The sequence below is a fragment of the Hippoglossus hippoglossus genome, chromosome 16, assembly GCF_009819705.1.
Source record: "Hippoglossus hippoglossus isolate fHipHip1 chromosome 16, fHipHip1.pri, whole genome shotgun sequence".
In the NCBI taxonomy this organism is placed as follows: Eukaryota; Metazoa; Chordata; class Actinopteri; order Pleuronectiformes; family Pleuronectidae; genus Hippoglossus; species Hippoglossus hippoglossus.
In genome coordinates, this window is record NC_047166.1 from 8,920,611 (window position 1) to 8,940,690 (window position 20,080).

The following is a 20,080-nucleotide window of genomic DNA, read 5'->3' on the forward strand; positions in this document are numbered from 1 at the left end:
GAGGGAGAGGAGACAGACAGGGTGGATGAAACAGAGGGATTAAACTAAAATAACTGTGTGATTAAAAACAGCTTTGTTTTGATTTAAGACACTTAATGAGTAAAATAATCAGATGATGACAACTTGTTATGAAGGGATAGTTTGGATATGGGGAAATTCAATTTGACAAAAAACAAAAAATGACTTTCAGAGATATATAGAGGTATAATAGAAAGAAACTAGAATTGCACTCAGTAGAGCAGATACGTCCACCAAGGCCCAACAACTCCACACACTCAAAGATATCTGAAGGTTCTGTCCAGTATGTTCAACTGGGATCTTAGTTCAAACTGATTTCTGTCTGTTGCATCAAGCAGCAGCTCATCCTGTCAAAACCTGCAACAAATAATACAACAACTCTAATGGTGGATGACTACAGCTGCTTCAAATCAAATCCACAGTGTTTCGGAACTTAATTAGAATCTACTGACATTTTTCACAAAAAATAACTAATAAATAACTAAACTTAATAAATGATTAATTAAAGCCAAGCTCAACACAACAATGAGCACTTGAACAGACACCAGTGTGATGACAATGATCTAAAATGACAGAAACCATTTTTAAGAAAAATCATTGACGTGTACTTTGACGTTTTAGTGGATTTATGATCTATGCTGTGGCCAACCACCAGGGGGCAATCAAGACGCTTTGGCTTCACTTTTGTAGAGCAGCCATGTTGTCCATCTTATATACAGTCTATGGGATAAGTAAAACTTTGACCTGCTGGTGGCACAAAATAAAAACTCAGGGGAGTCACCAAACTCAGTAAGATTCTCCACAGTTGTTGAGATATTTCAGTCGACACCAAAGTGGCGCACGGAAAGACACACACTGCAATCGACAGACCCACAACACAGGCCTGGGTAAACAAAGGAGTCTGAGTTTGTGTACAAATTCCCCAAATACCAAACTAACCCTTCAAACAAAGCACGAGTCATTTCGAGTGGTGAGTGAATGAGAGTGACTAATTATGTGAGTAAGAGGAGGAATGATGAAGGTCAGACACATGCAAAGTAGACTCATGGTACAGTGTCTCTTCTAGATCTACATGGGCGCTTGTGACACCCCTGCTCTGGATAGATAAAGAAGAGAGGCAGGGGCCCCCCCAGGCTGTGTTGGCCTGGTCCAAGGTGTCTTACCCTGGGGCACATTGAGGCTCTTTTCCTGAGCCTGAGCGGTGCCGGGGACTACCAGGGGTCTTGAGCCTTTTCTGTGATCTGACAGGAGCAGGTGATAGGCTGGGTTGTTTAACAGCAAGGCTGGGAGGGCACACACACGTAACACACACACACACAAACAAACAGGCACGGGACGGGGTGGGGGTACACACGGGTACCATGATATGGATCACACACACGATACAAAGTGGCACGTGACACAAAACACAAACACACAAAACGGAACACAATAATAACAACCATTAGCATGACAATGTTAGCATATCCATTATTATAAAAGGAGAGGAGGTGGGTTGCATTGACATGGAGCACAGAACAGAAGAGTGAGATCAGGCAGAGTTAACATCACTCAGGCCACAACCAAACATAACACGAACCAGTGAAATAATGTTTCTGTTACTCGTGTTATTTCAAACTCACACAGGCGCCCAGTAAAGACACATGCAGACCTCCTGTGGTGCAATGCAAGTGAAGGAATGCCTTTTCTTTCTTTACTCCTCTTTTTCTCCTCCCTCTTTTCTTTTTCTTCCCTTCTCTCAGAACAATAGCTCTTTTGTGCCCCCTCTGCGCTGTGCATCCTGTTAGAGGCGCTCTTCCTGGCAGGGTGGTTTGATTTACTTTTGCTTGGTGTGGTGAAACACATCGTAATACCAGCGTTTTCTTGATTATGCATCGCCACATTTTTTTCTCCCTTGCCCGTTCCGCTCTTGAAATGAGTTTTCTTATTGATATGACCAACAGAGACCGCAGAAGCACGGACACGGGCATGCAAATGAAGCAATCTGTCCAAACCACATACACCATTGTAGAAAATTAAATACTATATGGATTTTTCCACATTTTCCACTGACTCCTGCCAATTGTGTGCAGCTGGTTCTAGATCAGTTTCTGCCACCATGTATTTATCATGTGGTATGTTTTATTTAACATCAGCATGCCGACATATTCTCATATTCAAGCTACTGAATGTGTTTTTTGGACAGAACCACTCAGCTATAAGAAATACATTGGACCCAGTAGCTATCAAACATAGCTATAAATGCACTCTGTCATACGTGTGTGTGTAGAAATTACCTGTGCTGTCTCTTTGATCCCTTGGTCGGAGCAGGGCGCTGGGTTCCTGGTACTCTCCCTCTCCCTCCCTGTCATGGTCACGGTCGTCGGGGAAAGTATGGATGCGCTGGTAGCGGCTCGAGTAGCTGTGCGTGTTGTTGATGACCACATTGTCCAAGGGGACTGAGAGGTGGACCCGCAGCTCGTCACCGGACAGGCTACCCTGGGCCTGTAATGGCACGTGATAAAAGTGCAGCGTTTGAATCCCTCAAGCAGATGGTGATCAAACAGTGGAAACAGCCTCTAATCTTTGAAACAGTTAGAGGTTAATGTGAAATGATTCTCCACATGGAGATAGAGGGGTCGTCTGCCAAGAGACAGTTGTTATCTCAGCTCGCCATCAATCATTTTAACTTGGTTAAAGGGGCAGTTTAACTTAATTATATAGTTAATGAAACTTAGCTTTAAGCCACACAAACTTTATGTCTTTTTCCTCCATTGTAGCAGGTTTGTCTAATAAAACCAAGACTCCATGGTTAAATACTACTTTGGGTAAATAAGAAAATATTTGGGTGAAGTGACTCCTGCAGGTAAAGCACAGTTACAACCAAATTACAAACTCTAAATAAAGGTGGAATTAAAACATGTGTCACCTCAACTTTGACTGACCTTGCCCAGTATCTTTTTCCAGTACTGTCTCCATAGGATGACAGCTATCACAGCCAGCAGCAGGAGGATGATGCCCACCAGGCAGCCAATCAGAATTGCCGTATTACTGCTGTCATCCTTGGCCACAGGGAGACCAGCTCTAGGAGTCACAATCTCCGATCCTAGAGGAGGAAAATACAGGATGAAGTGGCAAATGTTTTTATAGCTGCTTGAAGACTTGCACTGAGGTCCAGATATTTTCCTGAACTTTTCCAGAGGGGCTGGATGTGAGAACACAAATGTCGGAGCCACTTGCTCTGGACAGTTTGTGGAACTTTACGTGCCAGCCCCTTGTGAAATGTGTGGAAAATATCCGATTGAGAACAGAGGAGGAAAATGTTCAGAAATATTCACAGTGAGCGAGTGGCTGTTTTAATGGTTGCAAAACGTTTGATAAAAAAGAGGTGCGATACAAGTAGAAGACGTTGATGAAGATGTCAACTTGAAAAGAGAGCAGATGCTGGTGTTGATGTGCTGTAAACAAAGATATGTAATTTCCACAGCCTAACTTATACTTCATATCCTACCCGGACGCCACACCTGGTCTGATTGTGCAGCAGATATGTTTGCGGAGGTCACATCTGAAAACAGCCTCTGTGTATGTGCTTAAATTCAAGAAACCTGAAGGTATTCATGAGACTCGTGATGCATGTGAAGCATTGTGCAGCACTGTCTATCTGCTATGACTGTTGGTGTGAGTTTCTGCACTGTTCACACTGAACATTAGCTCTTTCAGCGCAGTCACACACACACACCAGCATGGTTTCATCAGGCTTAATAAACATCTGATGGGGATTGTCTGCGTGAGCGTTCATCCAATCTGCCCGCTCATACCACAGGGACTCTCGGAGCCGGCTGCATGAGAACAGAATGTGATCCCTGTTTTGCTTCTCAGCAGCTTTGTAGTCTACGTTTAATCAGAATATTGTACCTCTCTTTCTCCTCTGAGGGTCAAGTGGGAGATGTGTTATTTAAACAAGGGACGACAGAGTTAAAACCACATTCAGAGTAAAACTGGCTCAGTTAAAAAGACCAAAAATCAGGCATTGAATACACTACATGGTGCTTTTATGTCCATGCATACACAAATACACACCCTGCAAGCACACACTTGTACACATGCATTTTACCAGAGAAAATTTTCCACACCACATTTCTACAATAGCAGGCAACGCATCCCTCCCGCTCTCTCTCTCTCTCTCTCTCTCTCTCTCTGTCAATTCAACACCATGCTGATGCGGGTAATAAATAAACCCAAACAAAGCCGTCCAACCACAGCCAGTAACAAGGACAAAGCGGCATACACGCCACAGAAAAAACATTTCCAGCCTTTTAAAAAGCCTATTATTGTTTAGCTGAGAAGAAGAGAGCGATTCCCCTGGAAAAAGAAGCATGCTGTTTGTTAGACCACAGGAAGCCAAGTTGTTATTGTACATAAATATAATGTACTATAACAGTGTTCGCCTTTTCCCTACAGCTGCACTGTATATCTCCACACCCATGGGACAGAGCCCAGTGCCAAAGCCTGCCCCTGTAATCCCCCCTCCATTATACTTCATACTCCACTGAGCAGTGGGACAGTTTTAAGATGCTGGAGGAGGGCCAGAGAGGATAGAGCGAGCTCCCCTCCCTCAGCTCATCCCGTCAGTTTTTTTTTTTTTTAGCTCTTTCTCACCTGACAGCGTCCAGTTACCGGTAGTGTCCGTCATGAAGGTGGAGTTGATGGGGGCTTCTGGAGGAGCGAGGGATGGACAAAGGAGGAATGTGTGAGAAGCGGAGAAGACTCAAAGGAGAGTGATGAGGAGAGGAAATCATGGATAGCAGAATTTGGGATTATTTAATAAAAGCCAGACCAACATGTTAAAAAAAAACAACGAAAGAATTTGAAGAAAGTTATAACATTTGACCTCTATTTTCTAGCCAGATCTCTCCTGCACTTTAAGTACAATGAAATCTGTGAGATAATTATCTGGCGTCAACTTTAGGTTTAGTGAATCTTGGCTCGGAGCCAAAGGATTTTAGAGTTTGTGATAAAAAGGCTCGTCAGACGTGGGCCCCCTTTGGCACCGCCTTTCCTTTTGGCTCTGCTTTAGAAACATGGCTTGGACACACTGCCAACATGCTCACACTCATCACAACTGCAGGGAAGGAGACGGGCACGGTGACAAGAGGTGATGAGGCAGAAGAGAGCGGCACGGAGGGGCCGATGAAGCAGCATGGTGGGGGATGAATGGATAAAACAGAGAGAGAATGGTCGTGGAGTGGAAGGATAGTAAAGAGAAGAAGATGTGGGGGTGGAGAGCAGGAGGAGGAAGAGGAGCGCAGCAGGACTCACCAGAAGGTTCAGCAGTGGAGTTGGTGGAGTTGTGGCTCGATGTGGGTGACGAGGACGTGTGGTTAACAGGAGGAGCAGAGGAACTGATGGTGGGAATCTTGGGAGGATTAGGAGGAAATGAATCAGGCTCCGTGACATCCTTCTCAAACGGTTCTGGATAAGGAGGAAAAGAGACATTTTAATAAGAATGAATCATGTTACATATGTTTAGGGGTTTTGTTCTTTGTGTGAGGGATCTGGGCGTCCTCAGCTGTTGGGAAACAGTATTTATGGTCACAGCTTGTTGCTTAAAAGACTTTTCATTTCAGGAGAAACAATTATGTTGTTTGTGACAGGGAATTAATGAGTAACTTACTGACAAATGTGAATGACTGTGTTAGCTCGCAAACCAAGTTCCGACTAACTGTTGCTGCTTTAATCATTTACAACACATCAGTGGTTTAACCGTTCATTGCAACAGAAAGTGTGGTTCTGCTCATGTGATGTTCCAGAGAAAATCCCACCAAGCATGACAGTGTCTCTGAGTCTGTGACATTAAACATTTAACAAAGATGAACCAACATTAACTAGGAATTACAGCACTGCATATGTATGTCTTTGCCAACCAATGCAGTGTCAGTGTACAATAAAAATAATCCATTCACTTCATCTTCGAGTCTTCGAAAGAAAGAAAATGGGTTTGCAAGGTCACAGTGATCTTTACCTTTGGCCTTGGACCACTAAAGTCTAATGAGTTCACATGTGAGTCCAAGTGAATGTATGTTCTAAATTTGAAAAGATTCCCTGAAGGTGTTCCTGAGATCTTGCGTGCACATGGCAAACATGTGGTTTGTGAGGTCTAAGGTCACAGTGACCTTGACCTTTGACCAACAAAATCTAATCAATTATTCCTTGAGTCTAACTGAAACACAACGCCTCCTGCCACTGTCGCCACCATAAACATATTCAAACCGTATAGAGAACTAGAGACTAAATGTGGATCAACTCTGGTCAGCATAAGTTCATACTGGATGATTGGTCATTTTCATTATTTGAACTGGAACATTTATCAGTGGTCTGGCAGGAGTCCAGCCACCACACCACTGCTGGGTCGAGTCATTTCAGCCACCTGAGAACAGTGTGATTACCGAGCACTTTGCTGATTCTTATCACACCACAACTGACAGTGTGTTTGAGAACAGAGGACAGTTTAATTAGGCAGCAATCTCAGCTGTAGAGCAACAGACGAGGCCCCAACCTGACTTCCAATCAGATAGGTATAATCTTTAGAGGAGATATCGCTGCACTTGGTGCGTTTCAGCCTTTAAACTGGGAGATAGTAAGAACACGGCAGCAGCTGGAGGGACAGGCAGACGTTTTTAGACAATAAACACTTTCTAATTCAGACTCTTGATACATTTGGACATAGATAAGGAGGGTAGAAGGAGTAACGTTTGTGGAAGGCCAGTTTATTTACACCTTTCGACTCATTTGGTAAAAATGTGTTTGTGTATCCTAATGTTTTCCCCAAATCTGTATTCCATAAAGTACAGCATTACAATTGTGCCAAGGACAAGACAATATTCTTGAGAGTCAAAAATGCTGATTCCTTAAATCAATTAAGGTCTGAAAAGGGTCAGAGTTAGAGAACAAATTTAGCTCATCAGATTGCTGAGTTTCACTTCACTTGACTCTGAGCATCCTAAGAATACTAATTAGTCGTACACTAAAGCTGCTTTCAGACATGCACTGAACTCATTTTCCTGATCGAGAATGTCCGAGTCAGTTGCTCCAGACATTTTCCAGAACTTTCCTTCCCTGACCCCTAGTAAAATGTCTGGAAAATGCCAGACTACGATCATGTGAGTATACAGCAGGAAAATGTCCAGAAATTTCACAGCAAGAGAGCTGACGTTTTGATTATGTTTGGAACACGCAACAGATGCAAAACTGGAAGAATACAAATACACGTAGAAGACGCAGACAAAGACGTCAACTGTGGGCCGACACGGGTGTCGATGTGCTGTAAACCAAAACTAACGATTTCTGCTGCAAAATGATTACGTCATGATCACCCAGGCGCCATCCCTCGCCTGAACGGCCCGGACATTGTCCTGTTATTGTGAACGAGTCTGACCCGGACAATCTATTCTTGATATGTGTAAGGAAACCTAATTTAAAAGCTCTATAATACATCAATCTGTTTTCAGCTATCTCTTCTTCTGTTGCTGGTGTCTATATGTAGTTATTGTTTAGACAAAGTCAAACTTCTACTGGACCTCCTAGAAAGTGGCTGTGATGCAAGTGCAAAGAAAAATGGTCTGCCAGAGCTACAAAACACATATCTCCCATTTAGAGATAAATAACGATAAATTGATTTCTGTTTCCTACCAGAGAGGAAGGATATCTCGCTGATGAGCAGCCAGCGGTCGGCAAAGAAGAATTTGCAGCGGAGAATCTGAGCCGGCCGGCCGCCGAGCGGCAGGGAGATGGGACGTGAGGAAGGGTCCTTCAGATCCTCCAGGGGCACGGGCAGGGTAAGGGCGGGAGACGACCACGGCTGGAGGATGCTGGGCTTAAAAAGACACTCAACCTTGCTGAAAACTCGGACGCCCTGGGTGTGGCGGTTGTTGCTGTGCACCTGGAAGAAGGAGATCAAGTGTGTGAGGGAAATAAAGAGGACAGATGAAGGAGACAAGATGTGTCATCACTTAAAATCTAAACATCAGAATTAACCCGACCTCTGTGCAAACATCTGGAAAACTCCTGGAAAACTCTAGGCCTAATCATTCATTATTTGCGTAGAGGGAAGAGATTCAATTAACACAAAGAATTAATGATACATCTTCATCCTGTTCAGCTGTAATTGCTTTGGCACGACTTGAACTGAGCAGGACTATAAATGAACAAAATTAGAAAAGAGGCGGGAGGAGAAAGGATGGAGGAAAGAAAGTGTATGACAGACGACTGATGGAGGAGAGCAGAGGATATATCTCTCCTGTTTTTACAAGCAGGGAAAGGCCAAAGAGAGAGGGATCAATAAAAGCTGATTTAATATACGAGGCGTCTTTGTGGCTGGACGGAGGAAGAGGAGCTTGAGGAGGAGAGATGGAGGAAGATGGCGAGTGTTTAAAAGACTGAGTGAGAGGTCAAATCTATAGATCTCAGAGATAGATAATTAAGCAGGAGAGTTGTTTTCCTCTCAAGGAGACGAGGTGGTAAAGTGGGTGCTCTTTATGGAAGCTCATCTCTGCCACTTGGTTTAAAAAAAAAAAAACCTTGGTATCTCAAAATAATGAATTAATATATAAAAATTATGACTTGGTGTCTTAACATAATTATTTAGTCTATCAAATAATGACTTAATATATGAAAATAATGACGTGGTATCTTGAATTAGTATCTCAACATAATGACTTAGTATCTTTAAATCATGGCTTAATATCTAACTCAAACTAATGACTTACTCTCTCCAAATAACAAGTAAGTATCATAAAATCATGAGTTAGTATCTCAAATTATGACTTGCTCCCTTATAGTTTCCAGAATTTGAACACAACATTCATCTTTTTCTTTATTTTACTGGCAGAAATGGGCTTCCATACCTTTTAGAGGTTAGCTTTTACACTTAATGCAGGGCCACTCTAAACTAATCCACATGTTCACACACACGCGCGCATGCGCACACGCACACACACACGCGCGCAAACGATGCAGGAGGAAACAGCTGCACCTGATGCTGAGTCGACATGTAACTGATTCTATCTGGACAAAATGTGCTGTGTTATTGTTGGTAGTGGGTTCTTATAAGTAACAGGAGCGAGGTAATTCACTACCCCTTCAGGGGGTACGGCTCCAATGACTTGCACCAAGTTTTATTTGAGAACATATCACTGCCTTCATTAGATTTCACTTGTTTCGACATAAATCGAACCCACATTGTGGATTCCCTCTGATCTTTTCCTTTAGTTGCCTCTTCTTCTGCATGCACTTCCCAGTTATCCCCACAACAGATCTGGATCTTTGCAAACGCAGATCACAGAGCCCTGAGTCCGTCTGTTGAGCGTCCTGTAGGAAGTGCAGGTTGTGGCTGACAAAAGGTCAAAGAGCAGATTTCCCTTTGGGAGAGCGATTAGACGCAGGTTAAGGAACGCTGACCTGCAGAGACAAGTCGTGCCAGATTTAGGTTCAGGTTCCCACTCTTTATTTATTTGACTTGTGTTTCTGACATATCCGCCCTGCCGAGCCAGAGTAACGGTGTGTGTCAGCTGAGGTTAGTTTGGGAAAACCACAGGGGGAAAGGCAGGAAAAACAGAATAAGCTGAGGAAAAACACTTGGAATACCGCAGGGAAAGATTTGAAAAGGTAACTGAGAAATGCTAGAACAATAATGACAATGTGAAAAAAAACCACGGAGACAGAACATACAGACAATTTGGATCTCAGTCAAACCCAGGGCTCTAAAAGATGACTTGTCCTTTGACACTGACTGGGGATTGGTGCTGCTCCACATGTATAGGGTGAATCCCACCCTAACCGACATTCCAACCCCCATCCAACGAGACAACAGTTATAACTCAAACTGAGTTGCTTCATATCATTACCCCCCCCCAATCGCTACATAAAGTAACCCAGAAAACCACAGAGACGCACAAACAGAATGTGATGCAACTCAGTGGCACCCAGAGAGAGCTGAGCACAGACGCACTGTCCCATGATAAACAATGGCACATTAAAACTAATTAAATGGCTGCGGAGCTATTCGCGTCAATGTGCTGCTTTCTGGTGAGGAGGCAGATTAACAGAGTCATTGTCGTTTAAAACTCTGCGGTGGGAGTTCATTCTAAAAGGTCTCACTGGTTGGAGCTGCAGAAACGTCTAAGAATGCAAACCACAAAGACATGTTTGACTGGTGCCTAATCAATCTAATCAATGTGTTATTAAAATCAACAAATAGTTCTTTGTTATAACACCAGACAAAAACTTCATGATTTCCTCATTAAAAAAAAATAAAAATCTTAATAGTTAAGAGAAGGAGTTTAAGTATCTTAGGGTCTTGTTCACGCGTGGGGTAAGATGGAGGGTTTGAGTTGGACCGTTTAGATACAGGCAGAAAACGTTTTTAATTTAAGATGCAATGCACGACGTACAACTGAGGACCCCAGATGAAAGATGAAAGATGTGCTATGTATGGCTTTTAAGTTAGTGTAAAGAAAAATTTGATTCCAATAGGATCAGATAGTTTTGCATAACTCTGGTGAGTATTTTGAACCCTGAGCTGCCATGAGATCTGATAAGGGATGAGACGGGGATTTTAGAAAGAGGATTTTCCTGAAGACACAGACACACGCGAACCTCGATGACATCTCTGATTTACAGGCAGCTCGGTGCCGTCTGAGATTCCAGTGGGATAACAACGTCCTCTCACATGCACCATCACACACCAACCCTACGAACACACCCCTACCTGCATGTTGTGGAAGACGCGTGGTTTCTCGAAGTGGAACTCGATGTCCACGCTGCCTTGCCCAAGAGCTTCCCGGCTCCAGCCCAGGTAGTCGTAGCCGGGCCACACCCTCAGCTCCTTGGTTTGTATGAAGTCATCTCCTCCTAAGACGCCGTCACAAAGTTGGCCAAGGCCTCCGAACTGCATCCTGCACACAGAGCGCTGCAATGGTTAACATGGAGCTCCGTGCAGGAATAATTCTCAACGCTGCAAACACTGCTTATCACTTTCTATTTGTAAAGACATTCATGAATCAGCATGAAAAGACGCATGAATAAGAATATTTATATAGATACACATGCAAAAAAGCTGGCAAACACACACACACAACTTTTCCTCTTCTCCTCTTCACATACAGTACGTACAAATACACTCTACTAAATACAAAGCAACACAACAACATCATCTAACAGCTCCCCTCACTCCCAGTCTCTCCGTCACACTAACATCTGCTACAAATACATCTGGATTACATCAAAAGTGTTACCTCACCTGCTAGCAAAACATTTCAGCCCCATTAACCACACAGTCTGCATGGGGATACCCCTCCCCTAAATTCCTCATTCACTCTCCTTTGCCCGCTGCCAAAACATTACAGCCAGGAAACAGGCCTCAAATCCCAGAGCAACTTTAAAGAAATATGTAATTCCCATTCCATTAGGCGGACACCAGAATAAACGATTAAGAAAGGATCTGACTGCTCTTCAGAGCTAGAATATGATGAAGAGAAACTTTAGGAATTCCATTGATCGAGGCACATGGTTGTAAATCTTGTGAATCTTTATCATCATTTGCCAAAGCTGTGTTTTAATTTATAGCCAAGACTTTAATGTCTGTACATTTCCATGGAAATAAAATCCCAAGGAGCAGTTTATGGGCATCTGTGGAAATGAGATGCTAAACCATGGTGAAGAAGCCTGGAGCGGCCGGATATCTTACCCCTGCTCAGTGCTGCCGTCGTAGGTGGAGTCGTTCAGGTAGACGGACATGCCAGGAAGGTGCATGAGGTGACCCACTGGAGCCGTGTACGCCTTCAACCCATCTGAGTCACACAAGGATGAAAACATATTCAACATCAGTGATGTGAGTGTGGAAATAAAACAGTTGTTTTTGTACTTCTCTATTTAAGAGAATATATCTGTCTGTTTGTGGCTTGGATAGCCAAAGAACCATTCATCTTATCGGTCTCAAATTTAGCTCATGTATTGTTGAAGGCGACAGGATGAGCAGTGTGGAATTTGGTACAATTTAGACACGATATGTTCAATATTAATTAACTTTGAATAAACAGACGACCAGCGTTCTAAGGCGACGGCGGCTGGGACTCATCATCGTAAGGCACGCCGATCACGGCAACAGCATGTTCACGACAATGGTTGATGATTAAAGAAACGAAAACTGATTTTCCAGTTCGGGGTTCTGCATACTGAGTCGAGCTTCACTGAACTTTGAATAAACAGATGAACAGTAGCGGTGGTGGCAGCCTCAGGGTTCTGTGGACGGTGTCCAGCACCAGGTCTTTACTCGCCGCGGCTCAATTTCTGAAGGTCACTTTTACAGTTTCAGAAAGAAAAGCTGCAACCAGAATCTCAACAGACCAAGCAAACCGCCCATTCCAACCAGACATGTTACGAACGGGCACTGCACCCGTACCTTTAATTTGCAACGCTTTTCATTTTATTCATGAGCAGCCACATGTTGACTGAGCCAACATTCAGCAGTAATCACGGCTGCAGGGAAAAGGCTACAGCTGCTTTTTAAGCAGTAAAACAAACAGAGGTCCGCTGATCAGCCTGAGTCACATTAAACAGTGAAATTTAAGCCTCTGCTCTCAAACATACAGCGAATCAACCCAGTTCCTCAGAACAGAGGTGACGCCAGCAACGTAGACTACAGCCCACCGCTCCGCTACCCATAATAAACAATGCTTAGCGTACGTGTGTGTGCAGTATGCTCTGTTTGGACATGACTGAGTGGTTATCCTCTGAGATGTGCATCTCGTGTACCTGCATGAGGGTCAGGCGGGTCCATATTGGATGTAAAACAATAAACACAGGAAAGACACTTTGGTGCAATACGATCTGATACGAGACGAGAGGCTGAACGTGCGTAAAACTTGACATTCTGTAGAATCCGCGTAATCTCTGGCATGTGGATAAACTGAGGTGCACGGCCTCAGCATCCACATGAGAGCATATTTTAGAAACGGTCTTCCCTGAAGACACAGACCGCAACTCGAGGCTCTTAGCCCCTGTGACAGCTCTGATTTACAGGCAGCCTGACGCTGTTGGAGGGAGGAGGATGGGGCAGGAAAGGAGGTGAGCCAGTCATAAATACTCAGTTAGTCAGTGTTGTGCTTCGGGAAACAGGGAGACCAACACATTCATCATTGTGTGGCTTCTTTTATCTGTGCAATCCCCTCTGAGGCTATAAAGTTGATGCAATACCTCAAATTGATGCAAGGGGATGCATGGCAAAAACTCGTAATTATTACCATCATACAAATCCCCCCCTTTCCCATCTGATACAGGAGTAACTCTCGGATGATCTTCGACATATGAAATTTTATCGGAATTATCAAGATCTGGAGGGCATGCCTCAGTATATACAGACCAGATGAATAGCTAAGTAAGCAAGCGGGAACAGACGCATACTCACCATCCCATACACAACCGTAGAGCTCCACCCGGAGGCAAACGCTCATAACGCGGTCAGCCAGGGGGTAGAAGCGCACCATGCGGGCCACGATGGGAGGGCCCAGGTCTTTCAGCACAATATCGTAGGTGTTCTCATTACCTGACACCACCTAGGCGAGAGACACAAATATTGATCACAGAGCGCATCGCTCGTCTCCCCTGATGTCTGCAGGCTTGAATAATCGCCTGAAGGTTCTGACTTTTTATTCAGCACGTGTCCTCAAATTCTGCTAACTCTAAGAAGAGATCAAATGAACCGACTGAACCTTGTCTTTAATGCACAAAAGGTGGAAGGACGCCCTGATTTTAGAGTGAGAGCTTCAGGGCCAGTTACTGTCGGAGCCACCTTTTTTCAAACATTTACACTGGCTCGCTGTTTTTTAAATATTTGCAATGTTCTGCAATAATAACTGAAAAGAGGAGACTCCTTTCCTAAAACTTTGGTTGTTAGCGGTCGACACTCCCATGCTCACAGTGCAGAACTGAACCATAACAAGAAGTGTTTCCATCTTCCATCTGCACAAGGTTAAAGTTTTCATTGCATGGTGCTGACAACTCAGGTGGTGAAGGCTGATTTTGTTGCCCTGAGCCAAAATATTAGGAGACAAAGTTTAGCCGGCACAAATCCAAACTTTTCCACTTCTAAATAAATAATAAATATATTTAATTCAAATGAATAATGCAGCCGTTTGTGGTTAACGCTACATATATACTCAACAGACACAGTCGCCATTACGGTTTCTCTCTATCCTCATATCTCTCAATCATATTCAACCTGTCACTTTACTTCATTTGTGTGCACACATGAAGAGTCAGTTGATTCTGGCTCCGTTGTAAATAGCAAAACGAAAAAAATAAAACAACAACTCTACTCTCACTCACTTGTTGGCTCCAGCGGTCCCTCCAGGTCATCCATTTTACTCCATCTCGAGAGTAGCGGAGTCGATAACTGCGAGCAAACTCCTGGCCGTGCCCGTCGGCGTGACGACCCTGGGTACCAACCAGAGCCAGGAAGTGGAGTTTGTGCAGGTCGATCTACAGGAGACAGATAAAACATCATCGAAACACACAGAAACTGTTGCAATGGCAAAAGGTCGAGAACAAACCTGTCCAATAAAAAAGGTTTTAACATTTCTTTAAATAAACAAGATGATCACTGATTCTCCAGCTCGGGGTTCTGTGTACTGAGTCAACCGTCACTGGACTTTGAATGAACAGGTGAACATCTCTTTGTGCAACCAGCATCACCCACAGGCAAAGTAAACAGCTCATTTAAAAAAAGAGCAGAGTATATGTGTAAGTATCTGACCTGAAGGTATTCTGATCCACCGGGGAAAACAGCTCCTGCAGGACACCAGGCTCCATCCCCTTCCCCTGTGCTCAGCCTGACAGAAACAGACAGAGACTCATAATGTTAGAGGACAAAATAAGAGAAACTAATAAAAAAAAACACAACTGTACAAGTTCACTAAATCCCAGTTGCACACCGGTATATTCACACACAAAGATACAAACACACCCACACATGACTGACTACATGAAAACCCACATGCTGGCAGCAAGCAGAGGTAAAAGTCCCTCCCTCCACTACCACAGTGTATATTGGACTCTACAGGAGCCAAACATTTACATATAAATGGGGCAATGTTGGCTGAAAGAGAGAAAAGCACCGAAACCTGGCGATGGCTAAAGATGCACTGTAGGTAATGGAGAGAAACTGCAAATGGAAAATACAGAGAACACATTAGAGAAGAGGAGAAAGGAGCAGAGAGAAAATTACTACATTCTTCAAACCTCACAACAAGGTCTGGGGTAGAACGTCAGGATCTTTACTCACAGCTCCTCGGGCCCGACACGACCACACACACGCACCGCTAAAACGCTTTCACTCACTGTGACCTTCCTCAACCCAGCCGGAGTACAAAAATACATACTACCACCACATATTGGCCACATGAAGACCACAGACTTGGCTGTGTGTGTGTGTGTGACGCTTTGGAACAGACGCCAGGCCGCAACCATGTTCTGACCACTGTGGGGGCTTCCCTCAAAATGAAAGCTGCTGCTCCGACCGCCAGAGCAAATCACTACATCAACTCGGTCACTACGACAGTGGCACTAGTATTTCAATCACTTCTGCTCATCACTTGATGGGTGAGATCACCCGCTCGGTCTCTGCCAGAAACCACAAGATGATATTAACACATCAAAGCTCCGCACAGTGTCCCGTGATGGAGGGTGGCAGGAGAAGAGGACGAGGAGGGAGAAAGGAGGAATGTGGCTGGGCAGGGTTCAGTCCAGCGTGCACCAGCCAGCAGGATTAACATTACAGCACACAGCTCTGCCAAGTACCTCCATTTCGGCCTTTTCTCTCCATCTGTCTCTCGCTTCCTAACTAAATACCAGCCAACAATTCATTCCTCTTCCCCTTGTTCTCAGTTTTCTCATTCCCTCCATCTTTTCGCCACTCCCTCACACCAACATGCTGATATTTCAGTCCCGGACTAACCGACTTGAAAAACACATCGCTCAATTCCTCCCTAAACACAACACCCTCCCTCAAACCCTGTTTTCAAATTAATTTCTCTCCAGCTGTCAACGCACCACAGCAGCAATCCACCTCTCACTTGTTTTCTTTCTTTCTTTTTTTAATTCAATGTCAGCTGCTCTCTCTGTTTTTCCTTTCTTTCTCTCTCAGTGTCTCCCCGGTGTATCTTAAAAAGAGCGAGAGGAAATAATCACTTCCACATGGATAGACCCTCAGCCAGGAGACCCAGCCAATCGGACCAGTGGAGGGACACACACACACACACACACACACACACACACACACACACACACACACACACACACACACACACACACACACACACACACACACACACACACACACACACACACACACACACACACACACACACACCAGTTAGGTACTAATACAATTACTTGCATCTTCTTTCCTGATCTAATAGACTTTGACAAATTACTTCAGTGTGGTGCCAACATGTTAAAAACAGTCATGTGGACAAACACTTCAGTCCACAGTGCTGGGACGAGCACTTTCTACAGTTCCAGCCATCTTTTAGTTTCCTTTCATTTCTATATGGTGTCAAAAACCATTTACACTCTTGAAACTTACGTGAGTTGTTTAATCCATCATGGGGAACATCACATCTAATTTAATCTATTACATGGTATTGTGTCCAGTAGACAACAAACCAATGACTGGCAGAATAAAAAATGATCTTACAGGAAGAATAAATTCTGAAATCTATTACTTTACGGCACACATCCAAACATGGTCAGGGAAATCGTGCGCCACGCTGTTTTGATATTGTCCTTTCAGTGAAATATCATCATAATTGTAAGAAAACTGTGGAGTCTGCAGTTCTTAACAGTAACTGAACACAACAACAGAGGAGCAGTTTACCACCAGCTGACAATCTTCTGTTTTTATTTACTTTTTAATGGTTTAACTTTTCATCTTCCTATAGTGATGCAGAGGTGGTTACAGGTGCCACTGAGTCAGAATAATGAAACACTTTTAGACTGTAACCAAATATAGTAAGAACACAGAAAATAGCACTTGATTATGGTTTCACTTTTCACCCAGAGACTGTATATATATATATATATATATATATATATAAAGATGGATGATTCCCCAAAAGTGAAGCCAAAGCATCTCAGTCAGCCCCTGGTGGCTGGCTGCAGTATAGGTCATAAACCCGCCTCCTCCATGTTAGTGGATGGGATAAGGACCAAACTCAACAGTCAAAGTAGATGTTAAGTAGTTTTTTCCCCAAAGATTGTTTCTGTCATTCTAGGAAGTTATAAAAAAACGAGGTGAGACATCATGATTGACAGCTAAGACTGACTCGGGATTGGTCAAATTAATGTATCGGTAGGACCTCGAAAGCATGGCTCAACCCCCTACTGTGAAGACTCTGGCTCTAAATGACGTCATCAGTGCAAGATGGCAGCGTTCGTATTTTAGATACTTTGGCTTCATTTCTGAAGCACACACACAAACATCCCTACCTTCCATGTTTGGCCTCAGTGGAGTCAGACCAGGCGCTGGAGGCAGTGATGTCAGAGTCTGGGATGGTGCCATCCTCCATCCCCAGGGCGTAACGACACTGAGCTGCAGGGGAAGAATTGGGGGGGGGGGGGGGAAGGGGAGAGGAAGAGAGAGAGAGAGAGAGAGAGAGAGAGAAGATAAAGACAAGGGCAACATTTTGATTCGTATGGAGCACATGTCCGGGGGAAACTTAATATTTCCATTAGAGTGTCAGCAGCCATCCTTGGTCACGGAGCATAATGTTGTTATGTTATCTCTGTGAAAACTTCCGGACTTCATGCTTCATAACCCACACAGACACAGAGGAGGGAGAGAAAATACCAAAGTCTACATTAAATAGTTCCAGTCGGCTGTTGTGTTTTTTTACACCACCTCTCGGGGTTCGTCTGTACTAAAATGTTAATGTTAGACGTAATGGCCATGTTTTGCATCACTCCAGTAAATCCTTTTATTCCCGTCAAGAGCGACAACATCAAAGACGGCCATTAATACCCACATGCACACAGAGTCCGTGCTCATATTTTATATGGTGGCCCTGTGGGACGCACTGCTCTCCACTCTACACACTTTTGTTTTTCACATTTCTTTTGACCATTTGTCTTTCCAACGAGCACTCCATCACACACAAAGCCCCCTCCTCAGGACTCCAGCAATCCCTCACAGTCGCTCTTCTGGTTTCCACTGCCTGGGGATTTGCCGGAGAACAAAAGAGAGAAAGAAACGAAGGGCGAATTCAAGAACACGGACAGGTCTCAGATATCTGCGCTGACTCTGCTCCAGCAGCAGCATTATCAAGTGATCCTGATAACATGGTCCCAGGCAGGGATTAGCCAGTGACCCAGGTATCTGCTCCGAAGTCAGTCATGAGGAGGAGGTGGTGGTGGTGGTGGGAGGGTGACAGGCCGAGGGAGGGTTTGGGTAGTGATAAAGTGGAAAGGGGTTACCGACAGTGATATGGACGCTGAGGCCGAGGGTGACAGAAAGAGGCGGGGGTGGAGTGGGGGTCTAACTCATTTTCTGTCATTGAGTCAGCGGACAGGAATGTTGGGCTGCATGACAAACCCTAAAAACCCCAACGGGTGCAGCAAACACACACATATATACACACGACTCACACATACACACGGTTTAAACCCCGCCCTGCGCACAGGTGCTCATTTCATTACATCATTATCATCACCATCACACACTGCCAGTCAACACCCGGCCATCTGCAATCTTTTCACCTCTCTCTCTCTCTCCCTGTCTCCCTCAATCTCTGCGTCCTCTGCTTTCACCCTTTTGTAATTTTTTACACTCAACATTTCATTTCTGTCTACAAGACTAAATGTGTGGGTGTTTCTGTTTGTACGTGTGAGGCACATCATCTCTCTCCAACTGTTTCCTTTCCATCGATCCACTCCATAAATCAGCTGGTCATTCAACAGACAATTCGTTCACAAATTCATTCATTCATTTCAAATAGGGCTTCAAATACAATTATGTCTTTTATTGATAAATCTGTCAATTATTGTTCTTTTATTGAAAGCTGGGTCATAAAATATCAAATATTCAATCATAATTTGTCACAAATATAAATTCATTGATGACGTCTTCAAGACCCTAAAATAATCAGCTAACGTTAGATCAGAAGTTTTCAGAACTTTTAGCTAAATGAATCGTCCCTTTACGTTGAATAAAATTGGGGATTTCTCTGGGTTTGATTACTGTTGGAAACATTTTGGATAATGTAAGAACACAAGTTAACAAAATATATAACATACGTTTTTGGACGATTTCGATGAAGAATTGTTACATATTATATCTTTAGGTATATTAGAATTTGTATCTTAGTACCAAATACAAAGTCAACTGTGTCCGAAGAACACGCAAGGAATCTGGTTTATTACAATTCATCCCAATTCACCAGATTTATCTATCCAATTCTTGTTTTTCCTCTTTTTATAAAATCTTAAACTGAAAATATTTGGGTTTTTCTAAGTGGACAAAATGAGCCATTTAAAAGATGTCACCTTGGCCTCACAGAAATCATTTACAGACTGCAGAATCAAAATGTAATTAAAGGAACAGGCAATCGTTTTCTCTCATTTACAGTCTAGCTGCTGCAGTCAGGAGGTTGACGGCGCTGCAGACGGTCTCCTCTGGTTACACCTCGTTGGCTCACATTCACTAAACTCATGTGCCCCTTTCTTCCTGACATTTTGACTGACACTTTCATGAGCTGCCTGTGCATTAGCGGTCTTGCCAAGCCAGGGAAGGACCGGCCTGCCATCTCATTCTCCTATTACACTCGACTGGCTGGCAGACAGGGACAGGACACAGGATAGCCTGTTGATAGCGGACGGAGAATGAGCCTTACTGATCTGAGAATGTGAGGAGAATGTTGAAGCAGCGGGACGGACGGTAGCTGTGCCCATGGACGGGGGGAAGAGAGGAGAGGGAAAGGGGTAAAGTCTGAGTTTGTGGGTAGAAAAACATTGAAACGTTCGGAGAAATAACTGT

At 43.9% G+C, this 20,080-nt stretch overlaps 1 protein-coding gene and 1 long non-coding RNA gene across 5 annotated transcripts in view; one reads left to right on the forward strand and one right to left on the reverse strand.

Moving 5' to 3' along the window:
* The window catches only part of ddr1 (discoidin domain receptor tyrosine kinase 1), a 39,883-nt gene that overhangs the window by 5,531 nt on the left and 14,272 nt on the right, over positions 1–20,080 (reverse strand). For 2 of the 4 annotated variants that reach the window (XM_034611024.1, XM_034611026.1), the window contains exons 3-14: positions 17,539–17,641; positions 14,807–14,882; positions 14,380–14,532; positions 13,460–13,607; positions 11,741–11,843; positions 10,763–10,949; positions 7,687–7,936; positions 5,317–5,469; positions 4,657–4,713; positions 2,943–3,103; positions 2,295–2,502; positions 1,182–1,301 (exon numbers count right to left, since the gene is read on the reverse strand). In XM_034611024.1, the coding sequence (XP_034466915.1) occupies positions 1,182–1,301; positions 2,295–2,502; positions 2,943–3,103; positions 4,657–4,713; positions 5,317–5,469; positions 7,687–7,936; positions 10,763–10,949; positions 11,741–11,843; positions 13,460–13,607; positions 14,380–14,532; positions 14,807–14,882; positions 17,539–17,641 (1,719 nt within the window). The remainder of the gene's footprint in view (positions 1–1,181; positions 1,302–2,294; positions 2,503–2,942; positions 3,104–4,656; positions 4,714–5,316; positions 5,470–7,686; positions 7,937–10,762; positions 10,950–11,740; positions 11,844–13,459; positions 13,608–14,379; positions 14,533–14,806; positions 14,883–17,538; positions 17,642–20,080) is intronic. The other 2 variants (XM_034611027.1, XM_034611025.1) reach the window with 2 other exon arrangements.
* On the forward strand, positions 5–20,043 carry LOC117776847. The gene is made up of 3 exons (XR_004616495.1): positions 5–929; positions 15,061–15,065; positions 20,032–20,043. It is a non-coding gene; the product is annotated as an uncharacterized LOC117776847 (long non-coding RNA).